Here is a 25132-nt window from a genome sequence, read left to right on the forward strand (position 1 = left end):
AATACAATACATTCACCGGTTCACCTTTGTCCACAGCACATGTAACTCCCTCAAACAGCTCCAATAAATTGGTTAAACATGATTTCCCTTTCACAAAACCATGTTGATTCTGCCTGATTACCTTGAAATTTTCTTAAATGTCCTGCTATAATGTCTTTAATAATATTTGTTTTAGGGAAAATGTTAGAAGCTATTAAGCTAACTGGCCTGCAGTTTCCTGCCTTCTGTATCCCTCCCTTTTTGAATAAAGGAGTTACATTCACTATTTTCCAATCTAATGGAACCTTCCCCGAATCTAGGGAATTTTAGAAAATCAAAACCGACGCATCAACTATCTCACTAGCCACTTCTTTTTAAAACCCTAGGATGAAGTCCATCAGGACCCGGGGACTTGTCAGCCCGCAGCTTCAACAATTTACCTAGTACCACTTCCCTGGTGATAGTAATTTTCTTGAGTTCCTCCCTCCCTTCCATTTCCTGATTCTAGGGTGCTACTTGTATCCTCTATAGTGAAGACTGATGCAAAATACCTGTTCAGTTCATCTGCCATCTCCATATTTTCCCTTATTAATTCCCCGGACTCACCTTCTACAGGACCAACACTCATTTTGTTAACTTTTCTTTTTTAAATAGCTATAGAAACTCTTACTATCTGTTTTTATATTTCTAGCTAGCTTTCTCTTGTACTCTAATTTTTCCCTCCTTATTAATCTTTTAGTCATTCTTTGCAATTTTTTATATTCTGTCCAATGTTCTGACCTGCCACCCATCTTTGTGCAATTACATGCTTTTTCTTTAAATTTGATACTATCTTTAATTTTTTTAATTAACCACGGATGGTGGGTCCACCCCTTGGAATTTTTCTTTCTCATTGGAATGTATCTATTCTGTGGATTCTAAAATATTCCCTTAAATGTCTGCCATTGCATCTCTCTTGACCTGTCCCTTAATCTAGTTTGCCAGTTCACTTTAGCTATCTCTGCTTTCATGCCCTCATAATTGCCCTTGTTTAAGTTTAAAATACTAGTCTTGGACCCATTCTTCTCTCCCTCAAACTGAATGCAAAATTTAATCATATTATGATCACTGCTACCTAGGGGCGCCTTCACTATGAGGTCATTAATTAATCCTATCTCGTTGCACAATACCAGGTCTAATATAGTCTTCTCTCTGGTTGGCTCCAGAACGTGCTGTTCTATGAAGCTATCCCGAAAACATTCTATGAACTCATCCTGCAGGTAGGCTACCTTTGTCCATCTGATTCTTCCAGTCTATATGTAGATTAAAATCCTCCATGATTATTGCCATACCTTTCTGACAAGCACCCATTATTTCTTCCTTTATACTCTGTCCTACCATGTGATTACTCTTAGGGGGTCTGTACACCACTCCCACGAGTGACTTCTTACCTTTATCATTTCTTATCTCTACCCAAACTGCTTCTACATCCTGGTTTCCTGAACTTGGGTCATCCCTGTCTATTGTGCTAATACCATCATTAATTAACAGAGCCACCCCTCCACTTTTTCCTAGGTTTCTGTCCTTCCTAAATGTCATGTATCCTTCACTCTTCAGGTCCCAATCTGTGTCATCCTGCAGCTCTGTCTCTGTAATGGCTATCAGATCGTATTTATCTATTTCTATTTGCTCTAACAGTTCATCTGTTTTGTTTTGAATGCAGAGCCTGTAGTTTTGACCTTTTATTTTTGTAATATCTAGCCTTGACTGCTGATTTACTTTTAGATTTGTATACACTATCCCTTCCTGTCACTGTCTGTTTATCATTTCCCATATTAATACCTTTCCCTCGTGTCTTGGCTCTAATCTTTGATTTGCCACATCTTCCCAAATCCCTTGCCTCTGCTATTTAGTTTAAAATGCTCTCTACTTCCCTAGTTAGGCAGCTCACTAAAACACCAGCCCCAGCACGGTTCAGGTGTAGACCATCCCAACAGTACAGCCTCCACTTTCCCCAGTACTGGTGCCAGTGCCCCACGAACCAGAACCCACTTCTACCACACCAGTCTTTGACTTTGAGCCACGCATTTACTTCTCTAATCTTATTTGCCCTATGCCAATTTGCAGCTGGCTCAGGTAATAATGCAGAGATTATTACCTTTGAGGTTCTGCTTCTTAATTTGGTGCCTAGCCCCTCATACTGACAATGCAAAACCTCCTTCCTTGTCTTGCCTATACCTACTTGGTACCTACATGGACCACGACGACTGGATCCTCCCCCTCCCACTATAAGTTCCTCTGCAGCCCTGAACAGATGTCCCGAATCCTGGCACCGGGCAGGCAACACAGCCTTCTGGACTCTCGCTCTTTGCTGCAGAGAATGGTGTCAATTCCCCTCAATATACTGTCCCCTACTACATTCCTTTTTCCTCCCCCCACTTGAATGGCTTCCTATATCAGTGCCATGGTCAGTTAGCTTATCCACCCTGCAGCCCCCACTCTCATCCAAACAAGCTGAAAGAACCTCAAACCTGTTGGACAGTCGCAAAGGCTGATGCTTCTGCACTCTGGGTCCACTTACCTGCCTCAGCTGCAGCCACACACTCCTGTCCCTGACCACTGACCAAATCAGAAGACCCTATCCTCGGGGGTGACTGCCTCCTGGTACGGAGTGTCCAGGTAACTTCTCCCCTCCCTGATGCATCGCAGTGTCTGTAGCTTGGCTTCCAGCTCTTTGGCTTTGAGCTGAAGCTCCTTGAGCTGCAAACACTTACTTACTAATTGTTTGCCCTGGATCACACTGGCATCCTGGAGCTCCTACCTACTGCAGCTGTGGCACATCACCTGTCCTGTTATTCTTAATGTGTTATAATTAACAACTTAATTATTTTATTCAATTATTTATTTTCCTTTTTTAGGTTAGTAATAACCTTACTACCAGTTCCTGGACTATTTTAAACCGTAGGAATAGAATAGACCTTAACCAGTCACCAAACAGCTAGCTTGCTTCCCCTGTCGTCGCGTAAGAACCAAATCCTACAGGGTGACAAAGTTAGAAAAAGCAAAGGAGCATCTCCTTCCTCAACTCACCGACCTCCCAGCACTTTGTTCAAGTCACAAACACTCCCTTTTTTAACAATCTTTATTAGTAACCTGTTTATACTATCAATTTTAATTAATACCTCTAGGCCTGCTCTGTGTTTATACTCTTATTACAACACGTACTGTTACACTACCAAGTTGAATATTTTTAATTTCCCAGGTCCTAATTTGAACCAATATACTCCCTGTGGTTTGTTAGTCTATATCCCTCTAACATATCTGGAACCTCTGTCATGATTGACTTGAAACATCTCTAAGACACTGGGTGTATGACAGAAATTGGATAGCAAAATTGATTTATCCTTTTTGATGAAAGTGCTTGAAAATAACTTTGTCCATGGCACAAGTTGAATTGTGGGAAAATGTCCCTAGTATATTTTTCCAGGCATTGGATATGTAAAATAATGAAGATTTTAAAAGGCTGCAGTTTGAACAAGGTTAATATGACATTCCAAATTGCACAGACAGTGCATGTGATTTCTGAGTCTTTGAAACTAGGGACTCCTTTCTGTTTCTAACTTTTTTGGTGAATAATTGTACCATGTGGTATGGTACTGAGTCATTAAAGATGAAGAAGCTGGTTTTGAAAAGAAATCTAACTGTTTTCTTTTAAAACAAATTATTTCAAGCTATTTAATTTTTTTTAAACGTTCTAAGTGGCATGTTGCTGCAATGGCTGTAAACTTGAAATTAGGGTGAAGTTGCGCTGTTTACTTTGTACACATCTATTTTTGGTTCCTTTTTTTGTTCATTGTAATTTCTTTTTAACTCACCATATCTAAGTGAATTTTAGGATTCAACCAGTAGTTCTGTTTTTCCTCCTCTTTAAATGTGTGTTTACTATATTCTGTCAGTGATTAGGATTCTAGCCTTTATCATTGGAATGATGGTTTTACTTTCAACTCCACAAATGCCTATTGTATGGACCTACAGGTGGTGATATTGTTCATATAAAAAATACAGCAGTGAAGGAAGCCTTGCTAGCTAGCTCTTCAACTGGAGCTAGCTGTACTAATCCTATTTCTTTGCACTTAGCCCTTTTATCATTTTATGATTGTCAAAACTTGCTATGACAAAGGGGGATTTTTTAATTATTGAATTAATTCTTTAAACTTTTAATGAAACAGAAGGAGCTGGAATTCTGCAGTTAACTTTTTTTTTAAATGCTGGCGGCCAAGATGAACACCGCAATTTGCATTTGAACACCTTACACATTCCAAGGCCTCAAAGAGAAGACACATGGTTTGAGCCTGTACCCAAGACAATGGCTTATTCTATTGAGTGAACTACAGGAGATTGCGCTCATTAGCAGGACATTCAAAGCCATTGTGGCACATTAACTTTGAAAGGGCCAACCCTTCCAGTTGTAAATGTTAACATCCTGAGGCCTAAGGGACTGAAATGCCTGAACTCGAATCTCATTAGAAGGCTCCAGACAATATGCTGAGGCAGTCATGTGACTGTCTGTTTATCTCTGAAAGCTGGGAGTTTTCCCTTGGACAAAGCAGACAAGCCAGTGACTGATTCTGGGTAGAAGCCAAAAGATATCTCTCACTCGTTCTCTCTCTCGCTCGCTCACGCCCTCGTTCTCTGTCTCGCGCGCTCGTACTCTCGCTCCAGAAGGCCTAGTGGGCGGTGTGGGGGCATGCGAAGCCTTGCTGCTGGATGCTAGATCCAAGTCAAAGACACCAGGGGAAGAAAGCCGCCTACAGTTCTGCCTACAAGAAAAGCCTGAAGCAGATGGGCCAGCCACAAACTGCACATTTACCAGCCAAAGACTTCAAGAACACAACTTCATCCAGAAGACAATGGAATCATCCAAACCTACCCCTCATCACTGTTATCCATTTGTGTGTGTGATTCTCATGAGTGTGTGCGTGTGTGAATGTGTTGCATAATTTATTTTAGATCAGGTTTAGATTGTTAAGTATAATAAACTCACCTCTTTCTTAATTAAACTTAAGAAAGTTCGATTGGTTCTTTTACAATCACAACAAAGGTAAAAGCTAAAACGTACACTATTTACAAAAAAAGGAATAAACCCTGTTGGGGTAAAATAAGAGGAAGGACCAGAGAGAAGCCTTGTGACCCCTCCTCACCTGTTCGTAACAGAGATTTGGGGGCTCATCCAGGATCGTAACCCAAGACAATGAGAAATTGGAAGTGGGAAACCAAATTGACACCGAGAAAAAATTTAAAGACTATAGTACAGGTTTTCTTGTAGTTTTCATTGCTAGAGTACTAACATGTCCATATTTGAGGCCAGTACCTTCCTAAGCCAGAGTGGGGTAACTTGGGACAGGCTAAATGCTGGGCCGTTAGGGATTACTATCCGTCCAAAGGTTAGGAAACTCGAAATCCTAAAACTTACGGCCAACCATTTTGCATTTGAAACTGAAGAACAGGAGACAGGTTTAGAATCAGAAACAGACAATGTACTGTTCACTAAGATATAACTACTACAGAGGAGACTGGAAGTAGAATCCTCAGAAAAAGAAAGAGCAGAGAGTGTCAAAAAAGGGAAAAAGAAAGAGCTTTCCAGAAGGAGGAAAGGGAGTTAAGGTGGCTCAAACTAACTAGGGGGAGCCCCAATACGCCCAGTGAAACCACGGCTAATGATGGAGCTACCCTTAGCTCAGGGCCGAGTGCTGAGTTCTTAAAATTCTCCCAGTTGATGCCAAAGTTCAATGAGGGGGATGTAGAAGCATTTTTCATCTCTTTTGAAAAACTTGCAGGACTGTTGAAATGGTCGTCAGACAGCTGGACTCTGTTATTGCAAAGCAACCTAACAGGAAAAGCCCATGAGTTTTATTCACTGTTGCCAGATGAAAGTTCATCAGATTATGAGATGACTAAAAATGCTATCCCGGGCGCATATGAGCTAGTACTGGAGGTGTACCGCCAAAAATTCCGAACCTTCCGATTTTGAAAGAGTATAGCAGCTTGCTTTTGACCAGTGGATACAGGCACTCAAGATACAGCCCACCTATGAAAACATCAGAGGTGATCCTTCTCAAGCAGTTCAAAAACTTGCTCCCCCCTTGCCATTAAAACCCACTTAGAGGAACAAAAGGCTGCAAGAGCCAGGCAGGCTGCAATCCTGGCTGATGAATTTGTGTTTGTACACTAGCCCTTAGACCAAGGGAAACCCTTCCCTAATCACCCCAAAAACCCAAAAAGGATAAATGGTGGGAGGACAATAGGAGCTATGGGTGAGAAGGGAAAGCTGGACACAAGGGGCATGACCTTTCCCCCAGAGAGTGCATTGAATGTTAGGGTGTTCGTGAATGGTATCGGAGGGCAGTATATGCCCATACCTTTATATTGGATGCACCTGGAGTGTGACTTTGTTTTGGGACCGGTAATCGTGGGGATTGTCCCTAGTCTATTGGTGGATGGGGTCGACCTGCTCCTGGGCAATGATCTGGAGGGGGCAAAGGTGGTAGCTTCCCCAGTGGTTTTGGAGAAACCGAAAGAGGTCAGGGAAACCGCAGTTGTAGGAGAAAGTCCCCAGCATTTTCCCTGGCTGTGTGGTGACTCGGTCCATGGCCAAACAAGCTCTGTCAGAGGAAGCTGAACTGGCACTACAGACAGATGACCCTCCTGTCCGGTTATCTGCAACCTTTTTTGGAAAGTTGGCGGACCCAAAGGATTGGTTCAACAGAACTTCCTTGGTTGAGGCTCAGCAAGCCGACCCAATATTTAAAAAGTTAGCACAGACTGCCCAAACCTAAGCTGAAGCAGAGGGAGGCCCAGAGTGCGACTATTTAAAGAATGAGGTGCTGGTGAGGAAGTGGAGACCTCCTCACAGACCTGCGGACCAAGAGTGGACAGTGGTTCACTAGATAGTGGTACCACTGAGGTACTGTAAGAAAATACTAAGAATAGCCCATGAAATTCCAATGGCTAGACATGTCAGTGTATGAAAAACCCAAGCCAGCATAAGAACAGCATTTTGACTGGCCAAAACTCCACAAAGATGCGGTGGAGTTCTGTAAATCTTGCCACATGTGCCAAGTTGTAGGGATGCCCCAACCTGCAATGAAACCTGCACCCCTAATTCCCGTATAGGTTTTTGGGAACACTTCAGCAGAGTGCTAGTGGATTGTGTGGGAGCCCTGCTGAATAAAAAGGGAGCTACCAGTATCTTCTCACCATTATGGATGTGGCTACCCGATTCCCAGAGGCCATTACCCTAAGGACTATCTCTGCCAAGGTAGTGGTGGAGGGGCTAAACCAATTCATTACCCGATATGGGCTGCCTGCTGAGATGCAGTCGGATCAGGGCATGAACTTCATGTGTGGGATCTTTCAAAAAGTCATGCATAATCTGGGCATAACCCAGTTAAAGTCCTCAGCCTACCACCCACCGTCACAATGGGCTTTGGAATGGTACCACCAGACCCTAAAGACAATGGTCAGGGCATACTTCTATGGGTACCCCCATGCCTGGGACAAAGGGCTGGGATTTCTTCTGTTTGCCACTCGGGGCTAGCCTGGCTTCAGTTCCTTTGAATTAGTTTATGGGCGTGAGGGGAGAGGTCTACTTAAACTAATCAAGGAGAGGTTTTTGCGAACCAGGGATGAGCCTTCTATGTTAGACTACATTTCCACGTTCCGGGAGCGGCTCGTGTAAGCCTGTGCATTGGCTCGAGCACCTAAAAAATAAAAACCTCCCAGACAGCTATGAAAAGGCAGACAGACAGACATGCCAAGGCCAGAACATTTCGGGCCGGAGACCATGTTGGTACTACTCCCAATTCAGGGTGAACCCCTGAAAGCCTGATACAGTGGCCCATACTTAGTGGCAAAATGATTGGCCAAGTAAATTATTTGACACCCCAGACTGAAGGAAAAACTGAGGCTGTGCCACATTAACAAGTTAAAACAATATCACAGTCAGGAAGGGCGATAGACAAGCACAGCTCTGTCAGACAGTCAGGAAGGAAGGGGACAAAAAGGACAGTGAGCACATGTTAGAGGAGGGCCTGGAGGATTCCACAATTGAACCCCCTGCTGTCCAGGTAGCCAACCTTGAAATGTTAGCCAAGTTTGACCCCACACTTCCCTATTTAAAGGCAGACAAAGAGAAGCCCCAGCAAGACTGCAAACAACATTTACAGAAATCTGCATGGACAAGGGAAGTTCCCAAAAAGGCAAAGCAACAGTGAGGGAGATGCATCACCTTGTTCAAGTGCCGCAGGGGAGTGCAGTGAGAGTTGGACAGACACCCGCAACCAGTATTGTCCCAGAGGACATAGGGCGGATTGGGGAAAAAAAACCCTCTCCACAGTAAAGGGAGAAGGGAAGGGAGAAAGCCTTAAAAGTAAACAGCACTTGTGTAACTCACCCGAAAACTAAATATGAGGTCAGTGTGGAGCTACCCACTGAAGAACCCAAAGCTCCCAAATCCAAAGCTAATCAAACCAAACAATTTCAATTCAGAACTCAGCAAGAGCAAAGGCCTGGAGGCAATCTCAGACACCTCACAGGGGCTTAAAAGAAACAATTTGTGGAGAGAGGAGCAGAGTTAACGTTTCAGGTTTCACATAAGAGATTAGCATGTAAAATTAAAGCGCATGGGATTGGGGGTAGTGTATTGCGATGGACAGAAAATTGGTTGGCGGACAGGAAACAGAGTAGGGATAAATGGGTCTTTTTCCGAATGGCAGGCAGTGACTAGTGGGGTACCGCAGGAATCGGTGCTAGCATCCCAGTTATTCACAATATACATTAACGATTTAAATGAGGGAACTAAATGTAGTATCTCCAAATTTGCAGATGACACAAAACTAGGTGGGAGGGTGAGTTGTGAGGAGGATGCAGCGAGGCTTCAGGGTGATTTGGACAAGTTGAGTGAGTGAGCTAATGCATGGCAGATGCAGTATAATGAGGATAAATGTGAGGTTATCCTCTTTGGTAGCAAAAACAGGAAGGCAGATTATTATCTGAATGGCTATAAACTGAGAGAGGGGATGATGCAGCGAGACCTGGGTGTTCTCGTACACCAGTCGCTGAAGGTAAGCATGCAGGTGCAACAGGCGGTAAAAAAGGCAAATGGTATGTTGGCCTTCATACCGAGAGGATTCGAGTACAGAAGCAGGGATGCCTTGCTGCAATTATACAGGGCCTTGGTGAGGCCACACATGGAATATTGTGTGCAGTTTTGGTCTCCTTATCTGAGGAAGGATGTTCTTGCTATAGAGGGAGTGCAGCGAACGTTTTGCCGGACTGATTCCTGGGATGGCGGGACTGACGTGTGAGGAGAGATTGAGTCGGTTAGGATTATATTGGCTGGAGTTCAGAAGAGTGAGGGGGGATCTCATAGAAACCTATAAAATTCTAACAGGACTTGACAGGGTAGATGCAGGAAGGATGTTCCCGATGGAGGGGGAGTCCAGAACCAGGGGTCATAGTCTAAGGATACGGGGCAAACCTTTCAGGATTGAGATGAGGAGAAATTTCTTCACCCAGAGAGTGGCGAGCCTGTGGAATTCACTACCACAAAAAGCAGTTGAGGCCAAAACATTGAATGTTTTCAAGAAGGAGTTAGATATAGCTCTTGGGTCTAAAGGGATCAAAGGGTATGGGGCGAAAGCGGAACAGGCTACTGAGTTGGATGATCAGCCATGATCATAATGAATGGCGGAGCCGGCTCGAAGGGCCAAATGGCCAACTCCTGCTCCTATTTTCTATGTTTCTAGGTCTGTGACCTTCCATCAGAACAGTTGAAAGGTCACAGACCTGAAACATTAACTCTGCTTCTCTCTCCACAGATGCTGCCTGACCTGTTGAGTATTTCCAGTACTTTGTTTTTATTTCAGATTTCCAGCATCAGCAGTATTTTGCTTTTACCGAAAAAAACAATTAATTACCCACTGTCACTATAGAGAGGAAAATTATCAAGGTGCTGGAACCTGAATGGTTACAGTCACATGTTGCAGAAATAGCAATTGAAGGGCTAAAGCTTGTACATACTCACCACGAGCAGTAAAATAAATCTGCATACCCCGTGTTTCACCACAGCCGCATGTTTAATGAGATGCCCATTCCCAGGGCAGCACCAATTGAGTCTAGAGAAACTTTAATCTCATTTGACAACTAATAACCCAATACAGAACCATCCCAGACAAAAATTAGACTAGAGGAGCTGTTGCAGACCATGCCAGCTGCAGCAATTCTAAGATTAATGTGTGACCTTGAAAAGTGAATTTTTGAGAATGAATCTGATTTTTTGATCTGCAACTTTGTAAGGAAATGTTCCCATGGTCACATTTCTTTCCCGTGTGTGGAAGTGTCAAGAAAACTTGCTATGCCTAATGGGGATTTTTTAAATTCATCGACTGGAAATCTATTAAACTTTTAATGAAACAGAAGGAGCTGGAATTCTGCAGTTAACTTTTGTTTTAGACAAAAGCTGGCAGCCAGGATGGGTACTGCAGTTTGCATTTGAACACCGTACACATTCCAAGGCCTCAAAGAGGAGACACATGTCTGATGAACCTGTTCCCAAGATAATGGCTTGTTCTATTGAGTGAACTACAGGAGATTGCGTTCATTTGCAGGACATTCAAAACTATCGTGGCATATTAAGCTTGAAAGGGCCAACCCTTCCAGTTGTAAACGTTAACATCCTAAAGGCCTAAATTCCTAAACTTGAATCTCATTAGCAGGTTCCAGACAATACGCTGAAGCAATCATGTGACCATCTGTCCATCTCTGTGAAAGCTGGGAGTTTTCCCTTGGACAAAGCAGACAAGTCAGTGACTGATTCTGGGCAGAAACCAGAAGATCTCTGTCTCCAGCAGGCCTGGTGGAGGCGTGAGAAGTCTAGCTGCTTTTTGCTGGATCATAGGAACATAGGCGCAGGAGTAGGCCATTCGGCCCATCAAGCCTGCTCCGCTATTTAATACGATCATGGCTGATCATCCACTTCAATGCCTTTTTCCCACACTGTCCTCATATCCCCAAGCCAAAGACACCAGTGGAAGAAAGCCACCTACAATTCTGCCTACAAGAATAGCCTGAACCAGGTGGGCCAGCTACAAACTGCACATTTACCAGCCAGAGACTTCAAGAACACAACTTCATCCGGAAGACAATGAAATCATCCAACCCCACGGACTGTGGATTAATTTTTATTTGTCCTGGACTCGAATCTAACCACAAATCTACCCCTCGTCACTCTGTAATCTATTTGTGTGTGTGCGTGAATGTGTTGCATAATTTCTTTTTAGATCGGTCTTAGATTGTTAAGTATAATAACTCACCTCTTTCTTGTTTAAACTTAAGAAAACCTGTCTGATAGGTTCTTTTACGATCACAACAAAGATAAAAGGTACAACACTTATTGAAGTGATAAGCACATCCACTGTTCTTAAAAAAAAAAAGGAATAAACCCCGTTGCAGTCAAATAAGAAGGACAAGAGGGGAGCCTTGGGACACATCCTCACCTGATCGTAACATGATCCTTTTCAAAGGATATTTGAATAGTTCCCTTTTTAAAATTATGTTCTGGTCTTTGCCTTGATAACTTGTGGTAAAGTTTTCCATGTTCTAGTAACCATTTGTGAAAATGTTTTAATTTACCTATTTGTGTAATCTTACGTTTGTCCCTCTTGCTTGATGTGCTACTACTGTAGTCACTAGAAACAAAGTAAAATTCAAAATGCATGCTATTCATAGAATGGTTATTTAGTTATGTACAGAAAATGAGTTTGAGAATTAATTGCACCAGATTGTTAAAAAAAAAAAAATGTCATCTGGTGGTGGTGTCTTTGGATGAGAAGACTTTGTACTTGAGTACTGCTCCAGGGAACAGATTCATACATCCTGTTTCTATGTAGAATAAAAGCAAAATGCTGTGGATGCTGGAAATCTGAAATAAAAACGAAGTGCTGGAAATACCCAGCAGGTCTGGTTCTGATGAAAAGTCACAAACTTGAAATGCTAATTGTTTCTGTCTCCACAGATGCTGCTAGACCTATTGAGTATTTCCAGCACTTTCTGTTTTTATTTCAAGTTTCCATTCAGCATGGATGTTATTTAATTGGGAGAAATTTCAATGAGATGTGATTGAGGATTGGTCTGCTTTGGTGAGGTAACCATTCACCTGGTCAGATTTTGCGGAGAATCCATTCTCTACTGCACTTCCATTTAAACTAAAATGACCATCTCTGGTGTATTTAAATGCTTAAAATTTCATTTGCTATTACAGTCCTTGAAATTTTCAGTAATGTAAAATTCAAATATTGTTGGAATGTTCTAGTAGTAAGTCACCAATAAGTGGCATTCAAAACATTCGAAGGCTTAATTATTTATTGGTTGGCTTCCTATTGACAATTTATTTACTGAAATTGCCACAAGGATTATGTATATAACCTACTTTTGAGGTTTCTTCACTTGTTTTCACGCGAGGCTTTCTTGGTTTTTCTGTTTCTTTTAAGTGAACCCTCGCTGCCTATATCTGAGTATATTAGTTTGGCCAGATGTCAAGGTGAATTTATGGTGTTGCCATGAAATACAGACAGCCCTCTTCGGGTCTTATCGCTGGTTTAATCGCATGCTTCCATGTGATTCTCCTTATAGCCAGAAGGTGGTAGAATAAGCCCATAATTTATACTTGAACAGACATATATTTAATAAACAGTAAAAGAATAAATGAATATTGGCAGTAACAGTGCACATTATTTAACTATATTTAAGCTTAGCCAACTTCTTGCATGGTGTCTTTGTGTCCTATACCCTCACCTTCAACAATAGGTGTATAGGTGTGAGGAGCTTATGGACTTCTTTTCACTAAGATTAAGCCCATCTCATCAGCTGCTTCCTTTCGTTCCACTAGTCCGTCAGGCCACACATCCTTGAAAATTCTTCCTGCCCTAACCCTGAAACTACATCTTCCTCTAGTTTCTCTCCTATCTCCCCTCATGTCTCCTCTGAGCTCATGTTGACCATGGGACCCATCACCTGCTCCCTCGACTCTTCCCATTTAACTGCTGACCGCTTAACTTCTCTTCCTGGTCTCCATGTTAGCTGATGTTAACTGTGTTCTCTGTCCAAGTACTGTCCCCCTTTCTGCAGTCATCACCCCCTCAAAAAACCAACCTTTGCTCCACAGTCCTAGCAAACTACCGCCCCAGCTCCAATGTCTCCTTTCTCTCAGGTTCATGAGCATGTTGTCACTTCCAAAATCTGCCCATGTTTACTGGAACTCCACGTTTGAATTACCCAATCAGGTGTCTGCCCTGCCACAGTACTGAAAAGGCCTTTATCAAAGTTACATGATATCCTGTTTCTTCCCTGCTTTCCTCCTCCCTGTTGTGCGGCTCCTCTTTCTTTCTGTCTTCCTTCAGACCAAGGAAAGCCTGTTGAATTTATCCAGAATCAAAAGTCAATAGTCCTTTCCTTTTACAATTGAGTCCATAAATCTGGCCATAGGAAGGCACAGGTGGTTTTGCTTTGTTTCCAGGAGTTAGCAATTGCAACTCACTTTTGCATTTTTAGAGCCCCTGGCTCTCTGTTTACAATTGAGAGTCTGGGAGAATGAAACCCATTGTCCTTCAGATGTTACAACCCGGCACTCTGCTCTCAAAAGGGTCTATGATCTGGTTTCTTGTGTTCAAGAACTTGTTTCTGTGCACATTTGGTGTGAGGTCACTTGTCTCCTCTGAATCCTCCTTGCACTTCATTATATATATCAGTTTTTAAAAACATAATCATACCACGAAGTCCAGCTTTCATAAGCTTCCAGCCACGTATCTGTGCCTAGGTGCCTATTTCCACCTCCAACCTTCCCTGATTCCACCCTGCCTTAGCTCATCTACCGCTGAAACTCTCATCCATGCCTTTGTTGCCTCTAGACTTGACTATTTCAGTGTACTCCTGATTGCCTCCTATATTCTACCCTCTGAAAACTCTGCTGCCCATGTCTTCACTTGCACCAAGTCCTGTTCACCCATCAGCCCTGTGCACATTAATCCATATTAGCTCCGGGTTAAGCAATGCTTCAATTTTAAAATTCCTATCCTTGTTTTCAAAGGCCTTCATGGCCTTGCCCCTCCCTATCTGTGTAATCTCCAACTCCGCAACCCTCAGATTTCTGCAGTCCTCCAGTTCTGGCCTCTTGAGCATCCCCGATTATAATTGCTTCACCACTGGTGGCCGTGCCTTCAGCTGCTTGGGCCCTAAGCTCTGGAATTCCCTCCCTCTCTCTCTCTGCCTTTCTTTCATTCTTTAAGACACTCCTTAAAACCTACCTGCGACCAAGGTTTTGGCCATCTGTCCTAATATCGTCTTATGTGGCTTGGTGTCAAATTTTGCTTAACACTCCTATGAAGTGCATCTCTGCTAAACTATATACATGTAATATTGCACAGTGGTTCTTTTCCTCTTTCCATTTATGGATGGTATCTGGCTTGATTATCTTTTTTGAAGGCTGCAAACAGATTTGAAAGAGACAGAATTAAAATATCTTCAAAATAAAAAGTGAGGTTGGCCAAGTGAATTTAACTAAATTCAATTCAAAAAAGAACAGTCGAGCACATATTTGAACAAATTCCAAAAGATGTTTGTATTTGAATTAAATGACCTGACCCCTCCCTCACTCCCCTATCTCAGATAGGCTGACCGAACTAAGGTGGGATATGATTTCTCTGACAGGAGATGACCTGTAGCAGCATATGTACCAATTGCCAAATTACATAAACCAACCATTCGCATGTTAAAGCATAAATAGAAATGTTTTGTTTCTATCACATACTCTATTTATCGTATTTCATTTTTTTTCCTTAGCCCCAGAGCTGCATCAAGTGGAAAGCTTGGAGCTGCAATTGAGAGGACCAGGCTAAGGGTCTGCCACTTTGGAAGAATCAGCCCATCAGAGATAAGTTAAAGTAGATTGAAACTGCGTAAGAGGAATTCTTTATGTGACCAAAATAGGCGAAGGTGTTACAGGAAGTAAGTGACATTTACCGGAATTGAGATATGTACACACGCACACTTATTTATGCGCTTATTTATTTATTTAGGCTCGACCTGGTGAATATCACTCCATCATAGCATTATGTTTAACCCTGAGCTGTCCTTTACTATCTCCCATCTAGTCTGTATCTGTGATTGCACTTTTCCACCTCCAGCACTTTCCACGCTGGTGCGTTACACCTCTCCTATGCTACATTAGCCCCCATTACCCTCAGAATCAATTTCTGTAACTTTTGTCTTGATGCCACTACCTTTCAAAAACTTGTTTATCTTGAGTTCTCATTCAAAGAGTCCTTCACGCTCATTACAACAGTTCTTGCCAAACAATTGATTTTTTAATTCTCTCTCCCTCTCCTCCTTTTCACACCCGCCGCCTTCTCCGCCCCCGACCCCCACCTCATTGATTTCACGGTCCCTTTCCTCATTTTCAGGGGGTGCAAAATAAAAAGCTGGACAAGATCAGTTAATCTCAGTGCTCATCCGCTGCTGTATTACTGCCCCCATAAGAGCTTCCCTTCCTTTGGTGACTCTTCCCTGTTCTGTTCAACCACTTGGCCTTGCAACCTATCCTTATCATCTTTGTCTATGCTTTTGGGTCTTCTCTCTAATTTTGCCTTTGTCCTGTCAAGTGTCTCAAATAGCTACCTCGTAAGTGATAAGGTTAGTACTACTATGCTTTTGTTTTAATTAGTGTAATTTATTAACAATGACTTATTAGAATACTGCTGTTTGGACACAGTGAGGCTGTGAGTGTGAGGGGTTTTACTGACTGGGGAAGCAGGGCACAGGGAAGCAGCTGATTGCTACGTAGGTTTTGGTGAGTTTTTCTGATTTTTCTGCTATTTATACTACTGCAGTCCATTAGCTTCAAAAGTAAAGGTAGGGACATTAGATTGTAGTGGGTAGTGTTTGGAGTAGAACAAGGCCCCTAGCGTAATTAGTATTTTTTTAATTAAAGGGAGTAACTAATTAATCTAAAGGTAAGTCATGGCAGGAGAGCTCGCACCCGTGATATGCTCCTCCTGCGCTATGTGGGAAATCAGGGACGCTTCCAGTGTCCCTGACGACCATGTGTGCAGGAAGCGTAGCCATCTGCAGCTACTGGCTACCCGCATTACGGAGCTGGAGCTGCGGGTGGATTCACTGTGGAGCATCCGCGATGCTGAGAGCATCGTGGATAGCACATTTAGCGAGGTGGTGTCACCGCAGGCAAATGCTGCAAAGGCAGAAAGGGAATGGGTGACCACCAGGCAGAGTAGAGGAAGGCAGGTTGTGCAGGAATCCCCTGTGGCCATCCCCCTCTTTAACAGATATACTGCTTTGGATACTGTTGGGGGAGATGGCTCAGGGGAAAGCAGAAGCAGCAAGAGCTAAGTTCATGGCACCATGGGTGGCTCTGCTGCACAGGAGGGTAGGAAGAAGAGTGGCAGGGCTATAGTGATAGGGGATTCAATTGTAAGGGGAACAGACAGGCATTTCTGCAGCCACAGAAGAGACTCCAGGATGGTATGTTGCCTCCCTTGTGCGAGGGTCAAGGATGTCATGGAGTGGCTGCAGGGCATTCTGAGGGGGGGGGGGAGGGCGAGCAACCAGTTGTGGTGCATATTGGTACCAACGACATGGGTAAAAGAAAAAAGATGAGGTCCTACAAGCTGAATATAGGGAGTTAGGACGTAAATTAAAAAGTAGGACCTCAAAGGTAGTACTCTCTGGATTACTACCGGTGCCATGTGCTAGCAAGAGCAGAAATAGCAGGATACATCAGATCAATATGTGGCTGGTGAAATGGTGTAAGGGGGAGGGATTCAGATTCCTGGGACATTGGGACATGTTCTGGAGAAGGTGGGACCAGTACAAGCTGGACGGGTTACATCTGGGCAGGACCGGGACCAATTTCCTCTGGGGGGGTGGGGGTGGCGGGGAGAGCGGGTGGTGTTTGCTAGTGCTGTTGGGGAGGGTTTAAACTAGAATGGCAGGGGGATGGGAATCTGAGCAGGGAGACAGAGGTAGGGGAAATCAGGATAGAATGAAAGACAGAAAGGTAAGAAGCAAAAGTGGAAGGCATAGAAAACAAGGGCGAAAAACAAATGGGGCCATAGTGCAAAATAAAGCCAAGATGACAAACCATGTTAAAAAGACAAGTCTAAAGGCATTGTGTCTTAATGCGCAGAGCATTCACAATAAGGTAGATGAATTAACAACGCAGATAGATATAAACAGTTATGATATAGTTGCAGTTATGATATAGTTACGGAGACATGGCTGCAGGGTCACCAAGGATGGGAACTGAACATCCAGGGGCATTCAATATTTAGGAAGGACAGGCAAAAAGGGAAAGGAGGCAGTGACTAGTGGATACTGCAGGGATCGGTGCCAGGACCCCAGCTATACACAATATTCATTAGTGATTTAGATGAGGGAACTAAATGTAATATCTCCAAATTTGCAGATGACACAAAACTGGGTGGGAGGGTAAGTTGTGAGGAGGAAGCAGAGAGGCTTCAGGGTGATTTGGACAAGTTGAGTGAGTGGGCTAATGCATGGCAGATGCAGTATAATGTGGATAAATGTGAGGTTATCAACTTTGGTAGCAAAAACAGGATGGCAGATTATTATCTGAATGGCTATAAACTGAGAGGGGGGAATATGCAGCGAGACCTGGGTGTTCTTGTACATCAGTCACTGAAGGTAAGCATGTAGGCGCAACAGGCGGTAAAAAAGGCAAATGGTATGTTGACTTCCATAACGAGAGGATTCGAGTACAGAAGCAGGGATGTCTTGCTGCAATTATACAGGGCCTTGGTGAGGCCGCACCTGGAATATTGTATGCAGTTTTGGCCTCCTTATCTGAGGAAGGATGTTCTTACTATAGAGGGAGTGCAGCGAAGGTTTACCAGACTGATTCCTGGGATGGCGGGACTGACGTATGAGGAGAGATTGAGTCGGTTAGGATTATATTGGCTGGAGTTCAGAAGAGTGAGGGGGGATCTCATAGAAACCTATAAAATTCTAACAGGACTTGACAGGCTAGATGCAGGAAGGATGTTCCCGATGGTGGGGGACTCCAGAACCAGTGGTCATAATCTAAGGATGTGGGGTACACCTTTCAGGACTGAGATGAGGAGAAATTTCTTCACCCAGAGACTGGTGAGCCTGTGGAATTCGCTACCACAGAAAGCAGTTGAGGCCAAAACATTGAATGTTTTCAAAAAGGAGTTAGATATAGCTCTTGGGTCTAAAGGGATCAAAGGGTATGGGGCGAAAGCCGGAACAGGCTACTGAGTTGGATGATTAGCCATGATCATAATGAATGGCGGAGCAGGCTCATAGGGCCAAATGGCCTACTCCTACTCCTATTTTCTATGTTTCTATGAGGTGGGGTAGCGTTGTTAGTAAAGGAGGAAATCAATGCAATAGTGAGGAAGAATATTGGCTCAGAAAGTCGTGATGTGGAATCTGTATGGGTGGAGCTCAGAAACGTCAAGAGGCAGATAATGTTGGTGGAGGCCCCCAAACAATAGTGGAGATGTAAGGGATGGCATTTAACAGGAAATTAGAGATGCTTGCAATAAGGGTACAACTGTAATCATGGGTGACTTTAATCTACATAAAGATTGGTCAAACCAAATTAGCAATAATACTGTGGAGGAGGATTTCCTGAAGTGTGTACGTGATGGTTTTTTAGACCAATACGTTGAGGAACCAACTAAAGAACAGACTATCCTAGACTGGGTATTGTGCAATGTGGAAGGATTAATTAACAGTCTTGTGCGGGGTCCCTTGAGGAGGAGCGACCATAACATGAAAGAATTCTTCATTAAAATGGAGAGTGAAGTAGTTGAATCCGAAACTAGGGTCCTAAATCTAAATAAAGGAAACTACGAAGGTATGAGGCACAATTTGGTTATGGTAGATTGGGGAACTTTACTAAAAGGGTTGATGGTAGATGGGCATTGCATAATATTTAAAGAACGTGTGCATGAATTACAACAATTATTCATTCCTGTCTGGCATAAAAATAAAACCGGAAAGGTGGCTCATCCATGGCTTACAAAAGAAATTAGGTATGATATTAGATCCAAAGAGGAGGCATATAAAATTTCCAGAAAAAGCAGCAAGTCTGAGGATTGAGAGCAGTTTAGAATTCAGCAAAGGAGGACAAAGAGGTTGATTAAGCGGGGGAAATAGAGTATGAGAGTAAACTTGCAGGGAACATAAAAACTGACTGTAAAAGCTTCTATAAATATGTGAAGAGAAAAAGATTAGTGAACACAAATGCAGGTCCCTTACAGCCAGAAACGGGGGAAACTATAATGGGGAACAAAGAAATGGCAGAACAATTAAACACGTACTTTGGTCTGTCCTCACAAAGGAGGACGCAAATAACCTCTCAGAAATGTTAGGGAACCACGGGTCTAATGAGAGGGATGAACTGAAGGAAATCAGTATTAGTTAAAAATAGTGCTGGGATATTAATGGGGTGAAAGACTGACAAATCCCCAGAGCCTGATAATCTACATCCCAGAGTATTAAAGGAAGTGGCCCTGGAAATAGTGGATGCATAGATGGTCATCTTCCAAAATTTTATAGACTCTGGAGCAGTTCCTACAGATTGGAGGGTGGCGAATGTAACCCCACTATTTAAAAGAAGAGGGAGAGAAAAAACAGGGAGTTGCAGACCAGTTAGCCTTACATCACTAGTGGGGAAAATGCTAGAGTCTATTATAAAGGATGTGATAGCAGAACACCTGGAAAGCATAAACAGGATTGGACAAAGTCAGCATGGGTTTACGAAAGGGAAATCATGCTTAACAAATCAACTGGAGTTTTTTGAGGACGTAACTAGTCGAATAGATAAGGGAGAACCAGTGGATGTGGTGTATTTGGATTTTCAGAAGGCTTTTGATAAGGTCCCACATAAGAGGTTAGTGTGCAAAATTAAAGCACATGGGATTGGGGGTAATATACTGGCATGGATTGAGAATTGGTTGACATACAGGAAACAGAAAGTATGAATAAACGGGTCTTTTTCCAGGTGGCAGGCTGTGGCTAGTGGGGTACTGCGGTGATCAGTGCTTGGGCCCTAGCTATTCACAATATATATTAATGATTTGGGTGAGGGAACTAAATGTAACATTTCCAAGTTTGCAGACGACACAGAGCTGGGGGAGAATGTGAGCTGTGAGGAGGCTGCAAAGAGGCTCCAATGTGATTTGGACAAGTTGGGTGAGTGGGCAAATGCATGGCAGATGCAGTATAATGTGGATAAATGTGAGGTTATCCACTTTGGTTGTAAAAACAGAAAGGCAAATTATTAACTGAATGGTGATAGATTGGGAAAGGAGGAGGTGCAACGAGACCTGGCTGTCCTTGTACACCAGTCGCTGAAAGCAAGTATTCAGATGCAGCAAGCAGTTAGGAAGGCGAATGGTGTGTTGGCCTTCATTGCAAGCTGATTTGAGTACAGGAGCAAGGATGTCTTACTGCAGTTATACAGGGCCTTGGTGAGACCACATCTGGAGTATTGTGTGCAGTTTTGGTCTCCTTATCTGAGGAAGGATGTTCTTTCCATGGAGGGAATGCAAAGAAGATTTACTAGGCTGATTCCTGGGATAGCAAGATTGATGTATGAGGAGAGATTGGGTCGACTCGGCCTATATTCACTAGAGTTTAGAAGAATGAGGAGGTATTGTCACTGGACTAGTAACCCAGAGAGCCATGGTATTGCTCTGGGGGCATGGGTTCAAATCCGACCACAGCAGAAGGTGGAATTTGAATTCAATTAATAGACATGGAATTAAAAGCTAGTCTAATTATGGCCATGAAACCATTGTCAATTGTAAAAACCCATCTCGTTCACTAATGTCCTTTAGGGAAGGAAATCTGCTGTCCTTACCTGGTCTGGCCTACATGTGACTCCGGACCCACAGCAATGTGGTTGACTCTTAAGTGACCTCTTGGGGATGGGCAGTAAATGCTGGCCTAGCCAGCGATGCCCACATCCCATGAATGAATAAAAAAAAAGAGGGGATCTCATAGAAACCTGCAAAATTCTAATAGGACTAGACAGGCTAGCTGTAGGGAGGATGTTCCTGATTGCTGGGGAGTCCAGAACCAGGGGTCACAGTCTCTGGATACGGGGTATGCTATTTAGAACCGAGATGAGGAGAAATTTCTTCACTCGTTGGTGAATCTGTGGAACTCTCTGCTGCAGAAGGCAGTGGAGGCCTAGTCATTAAATATATTCAAGATGGCGATAGATATATTAATGCCAAAGTGGTATGGGGAGAAAGCGGGAACAGGAGACTAAATTAGATGATCAGCCATGATCTTTTTTGAATGGTGGAGCAGGTCCGAAGAGCCGAATGGCCTACTCCTGCTCCTATTTTCTATGTTTATATGTCTTAACCGCTTAAAGTGCTCAGAGACCTTCTCATGAAGGAAGCTATCAAATGCATGTTGTAATATATGCTTAATGATGAAAAAAGACTACTTGCGTTTTAGGGTGACCTTTGCTCCTCAAAAGGAACATTCTCCATGCATCATTCCCTTCATGCATGGAGATGGTGGGGTGAAGTCTGTATTGTACAGTTTAATCCTGTTTCACTGTGGTGTTCATCAAAATGAAGTAACATTTCATGCACCCACGTCTTGTATACTGCTGCATGCATATGTTCAATATCTAAAAAACAAGAGAGCTGCATTTAGTGGCTTCCCAGAAAATGCTCTGCCAACTAATTTGCAGCGAGGTATGGCAGATACATTTGAAAATTGAAGAAGCCATTATAAGAGTTTAAGCACTATGGAGGAGTGTCCTGACACTTGGGATTTGAGTTCAAATCGACCTTAGTGTGATACTAAATTGGCGATTTCAGAAAATGAATAGTGTTGGCGTGAGTACTTTTTTGAAGTTGGGTAAAATGCATTGTTGGGAAACTAGAGAAAACTACTCTGCGTGCAACTGCACTCTATCCAATGTAGGAGCTCTGGACGCTCATATTGAATGTTTGAAATTAAATGTGTCCCATTTTTCTAGCATTTAACATCCCTGACCACCTCTGTCCATTATTTTGAAAGTGGTGCAAATACTTGTTTAATATTGCAGATATAGTTGAAGGCTACATTTATGGTGTGATTGCAGGACAAATGGCCGCTGTCACGTCCCATAGCTTGTTAACCTATGTTGAAGAGGAGAATATCACTGCCTTTAAGGCATTGCTGGAGAAGTACAAGGATGTGGATGAAAGAAATGAGGTAGGAAGTAATTTACACTAAATGAGTTTTTTCCCAATTTTTTTTATTTCATGGTGCTGAAATATGCTGGAGATACTTAAAAATGCAAGTTTCTGTTAACTAAAGTAGCTACATGCACCTTTACTTTTCATTTTTAATTAAAAAGTAAAGGTACTGTATTCACAATGCAACTACAAATGAAATAAAACTGAAAGATAATGAAGCTATTAAATTGCGTTTAGAAATGCTTAATTCCCCAGTGCTACACAGTCTAGCCAAGAGGATAGGCAAATGAACTGCCTCAAAGACTTTGTCTGTGCAGTTCTGTAACTGGCTGGTAGAAAGTGTGTGTGACTTGTATAGGGCAAGTCTTTCTCTGATTTATTTTCCCCCCTTCTCTTTGAAACATTAGCATTGTGATCTTAGTTCTCTGTGTGCTGTATTGGCTTCTAGTGGAGTAAATATAAACGGGCAACCCAAATTCAAAGTTTCAATACTCTACTATTTTCTTTAACGTTGAGTAAGTATTTAGTATTGGGAGCAGGAGTCTTTCTCCAGTTTTCTTAGTGGTGTAAAGCTTGGTGTATTTGTTTATCTAGTCATATGGGTGTGACCACAATTATAGGCTGTTGTCAGACTGGAGCCTGAGGTCTGTCGCACCCACATTGTTGACTGACCACTCTTAAAGTAAACAAATGCAACAAACTTTACAGTCTTGGCAATTAAGTAAAATTTTGGGATAATGACCCCTCTTTTTCTCCCTCAAAAGTTAGCGTTATGTTGGGCAAAGTTCTGTTTTTTTTTTAGAGTGAGGCATTACAACTTCAGTCTGTTAAAAATATTTTGCATTTTCAAATAGTACATTAATCATTCTTAATAAAGAACATGTTCAGGCATGCTTAGAAATAAGTTTAAGTTGAGACAGCTGATCTTCATTTAATATCTTAACCTGTTGGAGAGGCGTGTTAGTTGATCAGTCTATTAGTTTGCTTTGCTACATGCTCTTAAGTGTAAAATGCTTAAAGGATATAAGGTAGGGGTTTGTTCTAATAAGATACTTAAATATCCTCTGTATATGAATTTGACAGTATTGAATTTGAACGTTGGATCTTTGTGGTACTGATTAAGAACTTTACATTGCAGAGTGGGCAGACTCCATTAATGCTGGCAGCAGAGCAAGGGAATTTGGAGATTGTACAAGAATTGCTCAAGAGAGGAGCTAACTGCAACCTGGAAGATGCTGTAAGTATTTTACTGTAATTCTAATAACTGAATAACTATAAGATTGTTTGTGCTTTGTTTAAAACCACATTTTAAAAATCGCTCTTACTTGAGATTCTTTTCTTGGCAGGATAACTGGACAGCTCTTATTTCAGCTGCAAAGGAAGGACACTTAGAAATTGTGAGCGGGCTGATAAACTTCAATGCTAACCTGGAACACAGAGATATGGTGGGTTTAAAGCAAAGAGTGTTGTTCCTTTGTGAAGAACAATCTTTGGAGTTGACTGTGAGATGGCTGTTCTGGGCTGTTTAAATGAAGAGGATAACTTTTTCGTAGTTGGGGTTAATAAAGACTGAATTTGTCACACTTAATCAAAGCAAGCAGTATTTATCTTAATAAACCTAATTGGCTGTTAAGATTAACAAAGGGATTTGTGTTGCATGTATTTGGAAGTGCCTACGCGTGTCAGTAATTTTAAAAAAAGACCCTCATTGTTTGCATGTGATGTATGATAAAGAAAATAGAGACCAATGCTTTTATAGAGATTGCTTTTAATATAATTGATTTATAGTGCCAATTTTTGTGTGTGGTATTTAAACTGCGCCATTGTGTAACATGTTGGTTGGACAGTAAACTGCATCATAGTGTGAGTGGGATATGAATTCTTCTTGTGGTTCCTACACTTAGAATTCTGATCTCAGTCAATCCAGCGTGAGTGATAGCATGTTGAGGCTAGATTCCTTCTCAGAAGGAGGACAGTCTGCCTCTGGCTGATGTTCCATATAAAGTTGTGATTATCTGTCTTGATGGGTGCTTCTGAACCAGTGGTTTGCCTGTCTGTCTTTATACGTCAAGAATAGTGTTAGGAAGAGAAAAATGTCATGTTCCAAAAGAACATTACTTACTAAGATGTTTATATTGTAGCCACAAAATTGTCTTCTGTTAGCCTAAATACAAAGCTTAATCATGTTTTCAGTTTGTACTGGCAAGTTGTATCCTATAAGTCCAGGATATGTTGCTAATTAAACCAGCAAAATATTTATGCAATATGGTGTCTAGGGTTCCTTCTAATAATAGAATGACTTTAGTTTTAAAAAATATATAAAAGTGGGAAGAATAGAACAGAACCATTTTTAAGGAGAATGCTGCTGTATATTTTTCCGATGAGGTCCATGCAGATAAAAAGTTGATTTGAGTAAATGCTTTGCATCATTGTTATAAAAGTTGGAGTTAGTCTACAGGTAAGGTAATAGGTGCATGGAAAGTCTGACGTTGAATTTATTCTTTATTAATGAACCATACCTTTTTTTGGTGTTTTTCCTAATCTTTGCATATACTGGTTAGAATTATTTAATGATCCAGATCTGTCTGCAACTGCTGCTTCTAACTGGTGTCATTTTTATATGAAGGAGGAAAAAAGAACTTAATTATTTTTTTTTTAAAGCTGCTAACTTTTTTATTTCGGATGTTGCAGGGTGGCTGGACTGCCCTTATGTGGGCAGCATACAAAGGCCATACAGAAATTTCAAGATTACTTCTTCAGAAAGGTGCAAACCCAAATATTACTGGACAGGTGAGCAACTTGTCTCTGAATTGTGCTGGTACCAACAATTTATTGCATGCAGGGATATTATA

At 42.2% G+C, this 25132-nt stretch overlaps 1 protein-coding gene across 5 annotated transcripts in view; it reads left to right on the forward strand.

Annotated features, from left to right (window-relative positions):
• Positions 1–25132, forward strand: part of LOC137356506 (kinase D-interacting substrate of 220 kDa-like) — a 222811-nt gene that overhangs the window by 32185 nt on the left and 165494 nt on the right. For 3 of the 5 annotated variants that reach the window (XM_068022406.1, XM_068022395.1, XM_068022405.1), the window contains exons 2-6: positions 14854–15018; positions 22184–22296; positions 23419–23517; positions 23627–23725; positions 24972–25070. In XM_068022406.1, the coding sequence (XP_067878507.1) occupies positions 22189–22296; positions 23419–23517; positions 23627–23725; positions 24972–25070 (405 nt within the window). In that variant the 5' untranslated portion in view covers positions 14854–15018; positions 22184–22188. Of the gene's footprint in view, positions 1–1164; positions 1239–14853; positions 15019–22147; positions 22297–23418; positions 23518–23626; positions 23726–24971; positions 25071–25132 lie in introns of those variants that run through there. The other 2 variants (XM_068022404.1, XM_068022401.1) reach the window with 2 other exon arrangements.

The sequence above is a fragment of the Heterodontus francisci genome, chromosome 3 (assembly GCF_036365525.1).
Source record: "Heterodontus francisci isolate sHetFra1 chromosome 3, sHetFra1.hap1, whole genome shotgun sequence".
In the NCBI taxonomy this organism is placed as follows: domain Eukaryota; kingdom Metazoa; phylum Chordata; class Chondrichthyes; order Heterodontiformes; family Heterodontidae; genus Heterodontus; species Heterodontus francisci.